A 13,840-nucleotide genomic window follows, 5' to 3' on the forward strand; every position below is an offset into this window, starting at 1 on the left:
GTGTTGTAGGACTCCGAAGTTAACGTTTCAGCAGCTTGATCTCACTGAAGATTGAAGCTCGCATTAAATCACAATGCTGTCAAAAATCACAGATACCCGCCTCCTCTGAAATACCGTTCACGCTCCAATCAGCTATATTTTGGCAGATCAGATTGCTGTCGAAGTTTTCAAGGAAAAGATTTTGAGTCTTATTGTGAAAACGACGCCGGAAAGCTTGTATTGGTTGATCATGTTTAGTTTTTCACGACCTGAGCGCAAGCGAGGCGCATTTGCGAGGAGCGTCCAAACTTTGCGCACAGGGCTGGAAGTGTTGCTTTCAGTTTAAGTTTAAGCTCTAGAGTGTCCGGATCCGGCTGATCATGCTCAATGAGGACGAAATATAGGAAGAAGTCTGTCTGGTTGGAACTCACACAAATGGTACCTCTGGGTGAGATTTAGCGACTGAGAGCGCGCTCCTCCGCCTGGATATATGGTTGACTCCAGAAGCCGGAACATTTGTAATATATTCACTGGAACTAATCCATACCCGTTGAGATGGAAGGCAAATTGTTGTTCACATGGATGCTGCTGTGCTTGCTCCTAAGGCAATCGGCTGCACAGAACCCCCAACCTGAGGGAGGTAAGGGTCAATGTGAGATCTGTTGCTTTTATTATAGAGAAAGGTGTCACAAATCGACGTATCCGCACCTGAGAATCAAAATAACACTAAAAGACTTCAGAATTAAATAATAAGTTCTCCATTTCCATCACATTTTACCCATTTGCTGATGATTTATGTCATTTAAAGGCATTAATATGAGCTACAGTAACTGTGTCATTGGGAGTCAATGCTGCTGCAGTAGGTGGAGGGACTGTCTGGGGTGAATCAGGGTGGGGTTGATATTACACCAGTGTTCTCAGTGAAATGGCAGGACTTCAGGAAAGGAATTGCCAAATGATGAAATCCCACAGCCTGGGGCAGTGATTCCCAATACGGGGCATATTCATGGAACCACCTAGGGGTCCTGAAGGTAAAGCTTCAGGTCCTCCACATATCACTCTGGAAAAGGGTTGAATTCCCACATTATTGTCAGGTGATGAAATCTCAGCTTAACAGGAGTTTTTTTTTTCTGAGTCGAAAACAAAGCAGTCTCCAGCACTACTGCTAACAGTTTATTGTCATTTGATTCACAATCTATGGAGAAAAGAAAAAAGAGATGAAGAATCTTTTGTACAATAAAACATCTTACATGAGGGTCACTAACCACATCTTGATGTAGAGCTGAGGCGCTCCTCTGTGAGTTTATTTTGATGCCAAAGCATGCTTTTTTATCGTAATCAGTTCTGTTCAGTGACTCTGGTTTTGGAGTTTGTATCAAACACAACAAAACAGAAGTTATCATCTGTTCTGACAGTGGCGCCTTTATGCCCTGCAGCAAATCTCATGACCAAGAAGTGACTGGGCGGCTAAACTTGGTGCCAGTGACACCGATGGGTTTGTTTTCGGGGACTGGATCTTTATGTCTGGGTTTGCATAGCAGATTGTAAGATGCTGGTGCTTTCCATTAATAGACTCCTGATGAGACAACTTATCTGGCAGTAACTGGGCTTTTTATAAGTGTGCTTGCTGTATATGTTGTCATCCTTGTTGAGTAAAGATCTTTTTTCATCCACTGAGACAGAAGCTAGATTTTAGTTATTAGTAGAGCTGCATGATATAGAGGAAAAAAGACCTTTTTTTTCATTTTTTGTTTTTCTTTGATGTGGATTACACTGACATGGATTTTCAACAGAATAACTATTTGGAAAAAAATAATTTTAGAATGACTGGGCTGATTTTGTAGGTGGGGGTTTATTCGCTTAGAAAATAAACTTCAAATGCTGAATAAACTCTTCTTTTTTCTTTTTCTTTTTACTGTGATGACTCTTTTTGTTTCTTTTTCTTTTTTACTGTGATGACTCTTTTTGGGTGTGAACTGTTTGCTACCTTACCCAAGTAATGTAGTTGTTTTTTTGTTGCTTTTGGCATTCAGATCTACCTGACTTTGCACTCATCATAAGCTTTGTGTTGCTGTTCTAAATGCTCAAACTACTTAGATGTGTTGCCTCATGTGGTGGACTTGTGGTTTTTGGTCAACTTCTTTCTTTCTGTAGCTGAAATATTTGAAACTTTTACAATTGATTATTGCTGCATGGTTGTGGTCAGTATGATAGTCAAAATTATTTTGGCCAATGCTGAGATCAAGATTCTTTACCACTATTATTTTGGACAATTACATTTTAGAGATATGTTCTTGATTGAAGCATATACAGTAGAAATTCCTCTCATCTTCTGCAGTACATCTGTTTATATTTGTCTTTCCTTGTGTGTGGTCCAGATATCTATGCTACTTTTCTACAAGTACAGCCTACCAAACCACTACTGCTCAGGATTTATTGTGTATCTGTCAAAGTTAGACTCATAATGTATCCTCATGTTTTGCAATTTGCAAGACCTGCTCTGCTCACTGTGTGTTTCACAAGATTCCACGTGCGGTTTTTGCATCGCTCGAATACCAATAATGCACCAATAACTGAGATTTATTGTGCTTCACATCTTTTCAGTAGATGAACAGCGAAAACAGCGGCTGTCCCCAGACGTTAACATAAGGTTTCTAGATAAAGACCTGCACAACGGTTGAGGCAGGAGTCTGCTCAGTATCACAGCTAACAACTAACAGGAGAGAATTCTTCAGGCTAATGGAGAAAGTTCACGCTGGCCTGTGTGTGTACATGTTTGATTTGTGTGCATACATGCCTCGCTGCTTTCAACACCTCAAAGTCTTACCAGCACCCTATCTCATGTGTTTAACCTTTAAAAACAAGAGGCATCCAAAGAAAAGAAGGACTCAGGATGTATTTCTTTGACTGTATTTGCTGTAATATTAAGTCAGAGTAGTCTTGTGCCAATCCATGGTCTTCATCACTAACTGTGTCTGTCTCCTACGAGTTTGTTTTTTTCGTCTCTTTAAGCCTCCATGTGAGCTTTTAATAGCTTTTCCTTTGACTGACTGCACACTCTGAAGATCTGCAACTCAGTATTTCTTTTAGATTCATTCTCTGCTACTGTTTTCATCCTCGCTCTGCTCTCTTTATGGCTGTCCAACATTCCTCCTTGTCTCTCACATGGAACTGCCCGTAACCCCCCATCTCATTCCTGCTGCTTTTAACGCCTTTTATTTCCCCATGTCCCACCTCCCCTCTATACTTTCTCTTCCACTAATATCCAATAGCTACTGTTTTCCCTCCCTTTTTGTCCTTCGCTTCTAACATTCACTCTTAAACCTTGGTTCTTGTTAGGAAATATGGAAAATTGAGGGAAGAAAAAAATCCTCCCTCTGGCTCAGCGTATGAAAGCCTTTCATCCATCGTCCATTTCCTAAATGACTGTGATGCCAGCCTCATTGCGTAGTTCCTGTGACTGTTTTCAGTTCTCCTTATCTGCACAACAATTGCTTGTTTGTTGTTTGCTTCTGATTTTCTGTTGCTTTGGTGCTGACAGTATAAGCTGAGGTCACTGTGAGACTGTGTTGCGCCAAGACAGTGGATGGGGAAAGGGAGGGAGATTCCAAATATGTGTGTCAGGGAAGCAAAGAGGAGACCTGTGGAAAAAGCTGTGGGCTAAAAAGGAAAGGAATTATACATAGCTCCCACTTCAGTGTCTAAAGGTTGCACATGCTGATGTTTCTCCATGATTTGCGTATTAATGATTTCTGTTCTTCCTCCACAGTGCTGAACTGCTGCGAGGGGGACGTCCTCTTCTTGGTGGACTCCTCTGGGAGCGTGTCATCCTATGAACACTCCCGCATGCTTGCCTTCCTATCTGAACTCCTCCTCCCCTTTTCGCTGGGAGAGGAGCAGGTGAGGGTTGGACTTCTTCAGGTGGGAACCAAACCACGCCTTGAGTTTGGCTTTGACAAATATAGCACCCAAAGCGGTCTCCAAGGGGCTCTGACAAACGTCAAGCCTCTCAGAGGGGATACTAACACAGTGGATGCACTGAAAATGGCTAAAGAGTGGGTCCTGCGACCCGGAGCGGCGGACGGTGCCCGGGCAGGGCTCCCCAGAGTGCTGGTGTGGTTGACAGATGGGGTGAAACCGGGGGATGTGATTGGACCAATGGCTGAGCTGCGGGAGGAGGGTGTGGCTGTGCTGGTGGTGTCCACAGGGCACGGCAACTATCAGGTGCTGAGGCAGGTGGTGAGTCCAGCTGTGGAAGACCACTTGTACTTTGTGGACATTGATGACATGAGCATCATCACAGAGGACCTGCGGGATGCCATCATTGGTAGGTATAGTATACGTGACTTTCATGGTATGGAGAACGGAATTTGAAACACCGATAATTAGTTCTTTTTCAATAATTAATAGCACTGATTTTAAAAAAAGAGATCACAGTTTGAAAAACACTTAAATTTAAGTAACACAACATTTCTTTACATGTCTCTAAGTGAAAATTGATTTGAAAGCACAGGACAAATGACTTGAAAATGATAGACATATTGGGGAATACCAAATACATTTTTCAAAATGTTTTTCAATTCATTTTTTATATAAATAAAAAGACAACACTTGCCTAAAATGCACAAAAATAATCAAGGCAAAAGTCACCATTCATTTTCAGCACCACACAGGATTCAAACCCAGTCTTCAAGTGAAAGCCCTCTGTTTAATCTATTCAACCACTACTTCCACCACAGAAATTGTTGTTCTTTATGCTATCTCATATGATCTGATCTGGAAAGTCTGTTATTGATTTTCTAAACCCTAAATACAAAGCCAAACAGAAGGTGCAGAAATCTAGTTTCCTCTCTGAACACTCAAATTACAATATGCTGAACTGTTGTTCCGGATTTTTTGTCCAAACTGTTTATACTGTATACTGCCTACCACAGCTTTAAAGTCAGAATAAGGAATGTATAGTTATTAAGTGTCCAATGTCGTGATTGTTAAACAGTTTTGTCTTGTAACATTAAATGGAAATTTATCCCACCAAAGTGTTTTTTCAAAGAGGATTATCACTTGTCCCTGCTGTTATCTTTAATTCTACAGAACACTTCAGCATGTTTCAGAGTGGCTAACAATAGATCCCCTCTGTTGGACAATCTATGTCATGATGTCACTTCTAAATTACCCAAAACTTTTCAAAAGTTTTCACATCAACTCATATCAGGCAACTTATACATCGATGCCAATATATCTGTGAAAGGCCAATAATGGAAGATGACTAACTGACTCCACATTCAGCACAATATATAGTATATACCTTTGGGATTCTTACTTAAATTCGGAGGTTCAAAATTAGTAAATAAAACTCAACAGCTCAACAGTTTCTCCACAATGATTCTTCAAGATTTTCAGCATACTACTGAAATTTCAGTAACCTCTGCTGTATTATTGTTGTGGCAGAATCTCAGAGACAAATATCTGAATACAGTACATAGAAGTAGGACTAGGAAAGTGGGACAATACTTTTCATAATTTGGTCAAACTAACGTTAAATTGGTTTTCATGTCCATTTCCATTCAAACAGCTACAGTCCCACAATTGGCCTGCCACTCAGAGGTATTACATGTCTCTGTGCTTCTCCCTGATTCCACGCATGCTGCTGAAGACAGTGAGACTAAATAAGAAGGTCAGACACTGAGAGTCTGTGTGTAAGAGTCACTGTAATGAGATAGGCCCTTCTATTAATGGATTAATGATTCAACATCCCTCCCGACATCCTCTAACACTATGCTAGCCATGATACATATATATATATATATATATATATATATATATATATATATATATATATATATATATATATATATACCGGGCTTTGCAAAAGTTCTGTTACACTTGCAAAATGCAACAAAATGAACACAAAGATTTTTTTGGTGCAATAAGATAATTTTTTATTTTCCAAATATTTCAGTATATGTGTTAATGATAATATTAATCAGAAATGTGGCCACCCAAAAGTTTTATCTTATCGCACCAAAAAATCTTTGTGTTCATTTTCGTGAATGTCTCAACAAGTGTAACAGAACTTTTGCAAAGTCCTGTATATATACACACATATATATATATATATATATATATATATATATATATATATCTATATATATATATATATATATATATATATAAAACTGCTATTATATTATATATAACTGCTATTACACTCACAAGGGACACCTCAGCATTTATACAGCATACAGTGCAGCTGTAAGACATGATGCATCGTATAAAAAAGGCTTGTGTACAACAAGGAGGAATGCACCAGTCCTAGCTGAGTGTCTAAGCACTGATACCAGTGCCTCTGCGGCATTTGTGATTTTGTTGCAGGGCCTCACTGGGTTGGCTATTTCAAGTTGTCTTAATGCAAGGGTTATGACTGCATTTAGAAACCCAAGTCTGGCTGTCTACGTGGGTGGCTGTTCGAAGCCAAAGCATTTTTAGCACTCTGTCTTGCCATCTTCTGTGTCACAATCACATTTCTTTCTCTTTGCAAAATTACAGCTTGTTTCTGAATCTTGACAAGACCCATACAAACTTTGTTTCTCTTTATTCTGTCTTTGACAGAAATTATCCGAGCTGAGCGAATCCATGTCCGAGACATCTCTACCAACTCCGCCACGCTCCACTGGCGACCTGTTCTGTCTGGTCTGAGTGGCCACTATGAGATCCTCTTTAGCCCAGTTGTGACTGGAGGAGCAGGAGGTGCTGGTGGGACAGGGACCAGTACGAGCACTCTTGGAACGCAGTACCAGAAACTTCGACAGTCTGCAAGTTCGAGCACTGCCTTGCTAACAGGCCTGAAGCCTGACACCACCTATACAGCAACGCTGACCCCAGAGTCCAATGAACAAGTGTTTAACACGCTCTCTGTGACCTTCACGACAAAGCCAGGTTGGCTTACATCTTATTTACATATTCTGTCATAAACACTTCATTGTGCACTTACTGCACAAAATCATTTCATGGGTTACACAGGGTGTCCCCTAAAGTCTGGGCACAGTCTCCTTAACTATAATTTTTTTAGCCTCCACACATTTAAAATGGCTATTACAATAAATATGTATTGGAGTAATTATCATATATATATATATTAAATTCAATATATTAAAAAATGAATATGTTGTATAAAATGCTGGTAAAAATTTAATTTCTGGAAAATATGTATTTTTGCCTATGTATCCAGACTTTCAGGACACCCTGTAGTGTAGACAGGCATTTAGTGGTTTCAGCCTCTCAAATTTGACAATTTGCTGCTTTTATCATATATAATTTATATCAGTATATCATTGTAAATTAAGAGGTCTGTGGTTCTGAATGGTTGGACAAAGAATCCGAAGATGTCATCTGGTATACATAAATATATATATATTTTTCTTTTATTTCATACACATTGAATGATGTTCCCATTTGCTACTACATTTTCTAATTTTTGCCTATTCAGCTGAACTGTCCACTGACTAAAAGATGTAAAAATAGCATCTTTTTCTTATTACATTTATTTATTGATATTATACCTACTGAAGAAATTACATATCTGTAAAATGAAAATGATATCTCCCTCACATCATTTCTCCAGAGGTGATGAGCCCAGCTGTAGTAACAGTCTCTGAGTTGCAGCAAAACAGCATTCGGGTGAGCTGGGGTCCTCTTCAGCCAGAGACGGTCACAAGTTACTACATTGAGTATTCTGCCCTGCCCAGAGGCAAGCTCAACGCTGTTACAGTGGGCCCAACGCAAAACTCTACTCTGCTCAGAGGCCTCCAACCAGATACCACCTACCTGGTCACTGTCAGTGCTCGGCACGCCTCAGGAAAGGAGAATGCCATGTCTGTCAAAGTGTGCACTCAGGAAGGTGAGCTATATGAAGAAAATCTGGTCAAACTTGGTGATCTGTTTACTGCACTAATCCTAATCCTACACAGCCTCCTGTCTGTGTCTTGAATTTCAGATAATTGCAAGCAGTTCCATTCATGTTTGACTGCTCCAAGGGCAGTTATGAGTTGTTAGTGGAGCTGGAGCCAACCAAACAGTCACAGTACAATCTACTCAGTTCTGTTAAAAAGTTTCAACTTTTCTGTTCTTCTTTCATTCAAGGTCACTTCCTCTCAGCTCTCTTTCCTTTTGAAATATCCCCTGACTAACTTATCTGTGGTCTCCATCTATAGTGACCCCAGCCCTGGCAGACCTCCAGCTCACCACGGTGGGCAGTGACTCGGTGCAAGTCGACTGGAAGGGCAGCGTGGCTGGTTTGAAGGGCTACTGGCTCACCTGGGAGTCACCGCAGAGCTCTGTCCCCGGCCAGCGCTCCTCCCTCTATCTGCCACCTGACTCCCTGTCAACACGACTCAACCACCTCCCCCCTTCGGCTAGAGTGTGTGTGTCACCCATTTACCGTACGGCACGGGGAGATGGACTGTGTTGCACTGCACAGTTTCATTCAGGTGAGTGTGGACAGGGTGGATAGTCAGCTGATCTTATGAAATGGCATTTTAGAGCCAGTCGAGTTAATATATTAAGATGTAGTTTGAAAGAGACTTAAAAATACAATCTCTCTTTCTAAAAGTAGAAGCAAATCTCATGAAAATGTTTCCCAAAATTCTGAATTAGTAACAAAGCGATTTTCTCATTCACTGGAAGTGGTTCAGTATCGAGTCAAGTGAACAGCTTTGATTTTACTGTTCAGGTTTTGGTGTGTCTGTCTCTTGAGATCAACAGACTGAACTTTTCAAATGTGCTGTCAGCACCGCTAATGAAATTTAAATTGTTTCTGGTGTATTGGAATGAAGGCAGAAATCACACATAATCCTCTCCAAACTCAGTCAAATAAAAGGTTCCTGTGTGCCTCAATACCAGCAGGAGTAAGTGAGAAAATATGTGTTTTTATAACATGTTTGTGTTGAACTGAATGAACAGCTACAGACCTACTCCATTTGTTGTCTGATGGTTGGATTCATACTTGAGAAAAACAATTATTTTGCTTTGTGTTTCTTTTACTTGTTATTGTGTCCTATGTAAAGCATGTTGTCTGACTTTAAAGGTGCTACACAAATAACTATGTCTTGCTTTTGAAAAAATGTCTAAATGTCAGTGTCTCAGCTGCTGTTTTTCCTCTTCCCTTCAGATGCATTAGCATATGGCTACAATTCATAGCACTCCTGATCTGCAGTTGCACCTTATTAAACATGGAGGCTGTGTGAGAAGAATGCAGACTTCATCCATTATTCTTTCCCCTGCCTTTCCCCTCTGTGGATATCATCCAGGAGAGCTGTGGCTTGGCTCACTGAGCCCTCATGTGGAAGCTATAGACACTTAAGAGAGGTCTGGGACAATATTGCCACATGTTGGCTTCTCTAATCTACAACACAGAGGATCCGCTTTTCTGTTTTTGCTGTCTCACCTCATTTACACCTGTAGTAAAAGTACAATGTGTCAGTAAAGATGCAAACTTAAGAGAGAGATATTTCTTAGGTCTGTTTTGCAGAGACTGAGCAGGGCATGCTGGGAATGTTAATGTTTTACGTGGCTTGTTTCCGAAAACGGCTTTGCACCATATGTGGGCCACGTGCCGGAATCAGCAATTCAGTTTTGTCTTTTTTTTCTTTTTTTTTACCAGAGAGCATCTGATTTACATTTATAATGAATACTTGTGTCTTCTACTTTAGTGACTTCTCCGTCAGCACATGCTTGACAACATCGGAGACTTGCGTGTGCACACTGGAGCGCAGTAAGGCAACATTAAATTGTGGTCCTCAAAAACAGGAACCTCAGGATTGCTTTGAACTTTGAAAAAAACAGACCAACCACATGCCCTGAAACTACAGAAATGCTAATGCAGATGGGTGTAACTGAGGGTAGCCTTGCACAAATGTCTGACATGAATCCATCATTCATATTTATTAATCAAAGAATCGTGTAAGTATGAAAATTAATAGCTTAGAGTATTTACAGAAATGCTGTTTACATTTTGAGACTGTTACCTTTTTACTGTCGGTCTTTGCTGCCCCCTACTGAAAGGATCTTTACAGGCTTACTGCTGATCTTTTACTGTTTACTGAGCAATATGTTGTTTTATGTTTGTTGACTACCATTGAAATTTAACACAAGCTTTCAATAAAGTCACTAAATAATTTTGTTTATATATATATACTGTAGTTCTTTATTGTATCCACAGTATCCACAATTTTACTGACTAAAAATACTGAATAAATATTCAAATTAGTATGAGAAAAGATGAATGTATTATAAAGGGTCTACACTGATCTTAAAGGCAGCTTAGGAGTGGTGAGGACTTAGCCAATGAAAACAGTCTTTTGTAGCTCTACAAACACTTTGAAATTAAAATTTACCATGCAGATAAAGCCAGAAGAGAGAAGCTATCAAAAAGCATTATGGGAGGGGTAGCTTTAAGCACTTATGAAGTCTGACTCATACTAAGGACTAAAATTCAGGATTTCATGGCTCTTTTTACCTTTATATAGACTGCTCTTTTTTAAATTCTGTGTTCTTCCCCTTTTATCCAGGAAAAAGTATTTAGAACATCACTATTTTTGTTTAATGCATTTATGTTTACTTTTTTTGCTTCGTTTCAACTGCTGGGAAACACAGAGTCTTGGATCTGCATTTTTGGATTATTAAATAAAGGTAAGAACAACTTTCGGAGTACAATATAGTGTGGGGAAATGGCACATTTTGTGAATCCATTTCAATGACGGATCTTTCAGGTATCTTTAATTTCTTTCATTTTTTCCACGTAAAATTAGGAATAAAGGCCATATAACAGCAAATTCACATCACAGATTTATTAGTAGCATATGATGCTTGATACACACATAGTGGTGCATTTTATTTCTATACTACTTTACTCAACCTTCACACACACAGCTAGAATGTTAACTAGATTTTGATCATTTCTGATTATGTACACAAAAAAAACTGACCAAACAAACTGCAATAAAAACAATGACTGAAAATGAAAACTGTATCAAGGTTTCCCCCTGTAGGTCAGTGAAAGTTTCTTCACGTGGTCAGCTCATGCACAGTGGTTGGACAGTGGTTAAATAATCTTGTAAACGCTGAACTAAATAAGTCTGAAAATTAAGATCTGAAAATGAAATCACATGTAAGGTACTACACAGGTTTCTTATCTCATAAAAATCACTTTAACTAGGGTTGGAAAATTACGTCCAAGCACATACAGTCACAGACAAAAGTTTACATCCACTTATAAAGACCAAATATATCATTGTAGTCTTTAGATTTCAGTGACTACTGTATCTCTGAATTTTCTGTGATGGAATCATTGAAACCCATGAGGCCAAAATATCATACAATTTGGTCCTTCACAGATTTATTACAGGTTTTCTGAAAATATGAAAACATCTTCTGGGCCAAAAATATACATACAGTTATGGTAATATCTGACTAAACATCCTTTGGCCATTTTCATCTCAGATTCTTTTGGTTTACGTCCACAAGCTTCTGGTTGTATCTTTGGCTCTTCTGGATAGAAGTGACACTGTTCAACTAAAGGGGCTGCACAGTGCCGTAGTGGTTAGCACATTTGTCTTACAGCAAGAAGATCCCTGGTTCAAATCCCGGGGTGGGCCTGGGATCTTTCTGCATATAGTTTGCATGTTCTCCCTGTGCATGCGTGGGTTTTCTCTGCCACAGAGAATCAATTGCCTCCATCTAACCCTGTCTTCTGCATCCTCTTCTCTCACACCATATATGTATATATATATGTGTGTGTGTGTGTGTGTGTGTGTGTATATATATATATATATATATACATACATACATACACACACTGCTCAAAAAAATTAAAGGAACACTTTGAAAATACATCATATTTCAATACAGGGAAAAAACAAACTGGATATTAGCATTGATATGGACTGGATAATGTGTTAGGAATGAAAAGTGCCACAGTGTTTGATGGGAATGAAAATTATCAACCCCCCAAGAGGGCTAAATTCAAGACACCCCAAAATCAAAGTGAAAAACTTATGTGGCAGGCTAGTCCATCTTGCTGAAATTCCTTGGCAGCAACTCAAAATGGTATTCAGTAGTTTGTATGGCCTCCATGTGCTTGTATGCATGACTGACGATGCTGGGACAAGCTCTGAATGAGACGACAGATGGTGTCCTGGGGTATCTCCTCCCAGAACTGGACCAGGGCATCGCTGAGCTCCTGGACAGTCTGAGAAGCAACCTGATGGTGTTGAATGGAACAAAACATAATGTTCCAAAGGTGTTCTATTGGATTCAGGTCAGGTGAGCGTGGGGGCCAGCTAATGGTATCAGTTCCTTCATCCTCCAGGAACTGCATGAGTTCTCTTACCACATAAGACTGGGCATTGTCGTGCACCAGAAGGAATCCAGGACCACTGCACCAATGTAGGGTCTGACAATGGGTCAAAGGATTTCATCCTGATACCTAATGGCAGTCAGAATGCCATTGTCCAGCCTGTAGAGGTCTGTGCGTCCCTCCATGGATATGCCTCCCCAGACCATCATTGACCCACCACCAAACCGGTCATGTTGAACAATGTTACAGGCAGCATAACATTCTCCATGACTTCTCCAGACCCTTTCATGCCTGTCACAGGGGTGAACCTGTTCTCATCTGTAAAAAGCACAGGGCACCAGTGGTGGACTTGCAAATTCCTGTGTTGCCAGCCGAGCTCCACGGTGCCAGTCAGCGAGCACAGCGGGCACTAGAGGACGCTGGGTCCTCAGACCACTCTCATTAAATCTCTTTCTGATTGTTTGATCAGAGACATTCACACCAGTGGTCTGCTGGAGGTCATTTTGTAGACCTATTGCAGTGCTCATCCTGTTCCTCCTTGCACAAAGGAGCAGATACCTGTCCTGCTGATGGGTTGAGGACCTTCCACAGCCCTGTCAAGCTCTCCCAGACTAACTGCCTGTCTCCTGAAATCTCCTCCATGCGCTTGAGAATGTGCTGGGAGACACAGCAAACCTTCTGGAGGAGTTGGACTGTCTGTGGAACCTCTGTAGGGTCCAGGTATCGCCTCATGCTACCAGAAGTGACACTTACCCTAGCCAAATGCAAAACTAGTGAAAAACAGTCAGAAAACATTAGGAAGGAAAAAAATGTCAGTGGCCTTCACCTGTAAACTCATTCCTGTTTTGGGAGTTGTCTCATTGTTACCTCTCTAGTGCATCTGTTGTTAATTTTATGAACACCAAAGCAGCTGAAACTGACTAAAAAGCCCCTCAGTTACTTACTTGACCAGATCAGTATCCCACATGTTTCACTGATTTGATTGATTTGATGCAATACTTAGACTAAAAAGTGTTCCTTGAATTTTTTTTGAGCAGTGTATATACACTGACAGTCAATAGAAACTTTGAGACCATATTTTTCAACGTAATTTTTATTTTGAAGCCCGAAACTGGATTTTCTTCATATGAATCATTTGTTTAGCATTTTGGCATACAGAAACAAAAATCTAAAGTTTCAAGAATGATTTCAAAATCAGGAATTTCACAAAATAAAACGGCACCTGCCAAACACAAAGTCACAACAGTCAATATCGAGTATGGCCTCCATTTGCTTCGATGCAGGCAGCAACCCGTCGGCGCATGCTTTGGACCAGGCTTCTGATTGTGGGTTGGGAACAGCCCATACGCCTGGCTACATCACTGTAGCTCAAACCGGCCTCCACCATACCCAGCGCCCGGAGATGTTGTTCATGTGATAGACGCGGCATGATGCTGTTCACTGGACTAACAATGGTGGCCTTTTTTGTGCCTTTATATAGGCCTTAAAAACCCATTCTCAAATTGTGCA

At 40.3% G+C, this 13,840-nt stretch overlaps 1 protein-coding gene across 1 annotated transcript; it reads left to right on the forward strand.

Moving 5' to 3' along the window:
* Window positions 1–228: 228 nt before the first annotated feature.
* Window positions 229–10,160, forward strand: vwa1 (von Willebrand factor A domain containing 1). Its single transcript, XM_022215462.2, has 6 exons — window positions 229–619; window positions 3,749–4,306; window positions 6,589–6,915; window positions 7,601–7,876; window positions 8,190–8,465; window positions 9,146–10,160. The coding sequence occupies exons 1-6, from the start codon at window positions 535–537 to the stop codon at window positions 9,172–9,174; spliced, it is 1,551 nt and encodes a 516-aa protein (XP_022071154.2). The 5' UTR covers window positions 229–534; the 3' UTR covers window positions 9,175–10,160.
* Window positions 10,161–13,840: the final 3,680 nt, after the last annotated feature.

The sequence above is a fragment of the Acanthochromis polyacanthus genome, chromosome 6 (genome assembly GCF_021347895.1).
Source record: "Acanthochromis polyacanthus isolate Apoly-LR-REF ecotype Palm Island chromosome 6, KAUST_Apoly_ChrSc, whole genome shotgun sequence".
Classification (NCBI taxonomy): domain Eukaryota; kingdom Metazoa; phylum Chordata; class Actinopteri; family Pomacentridae; genus Acanthochromis; species Acanthochromis polyacanthus.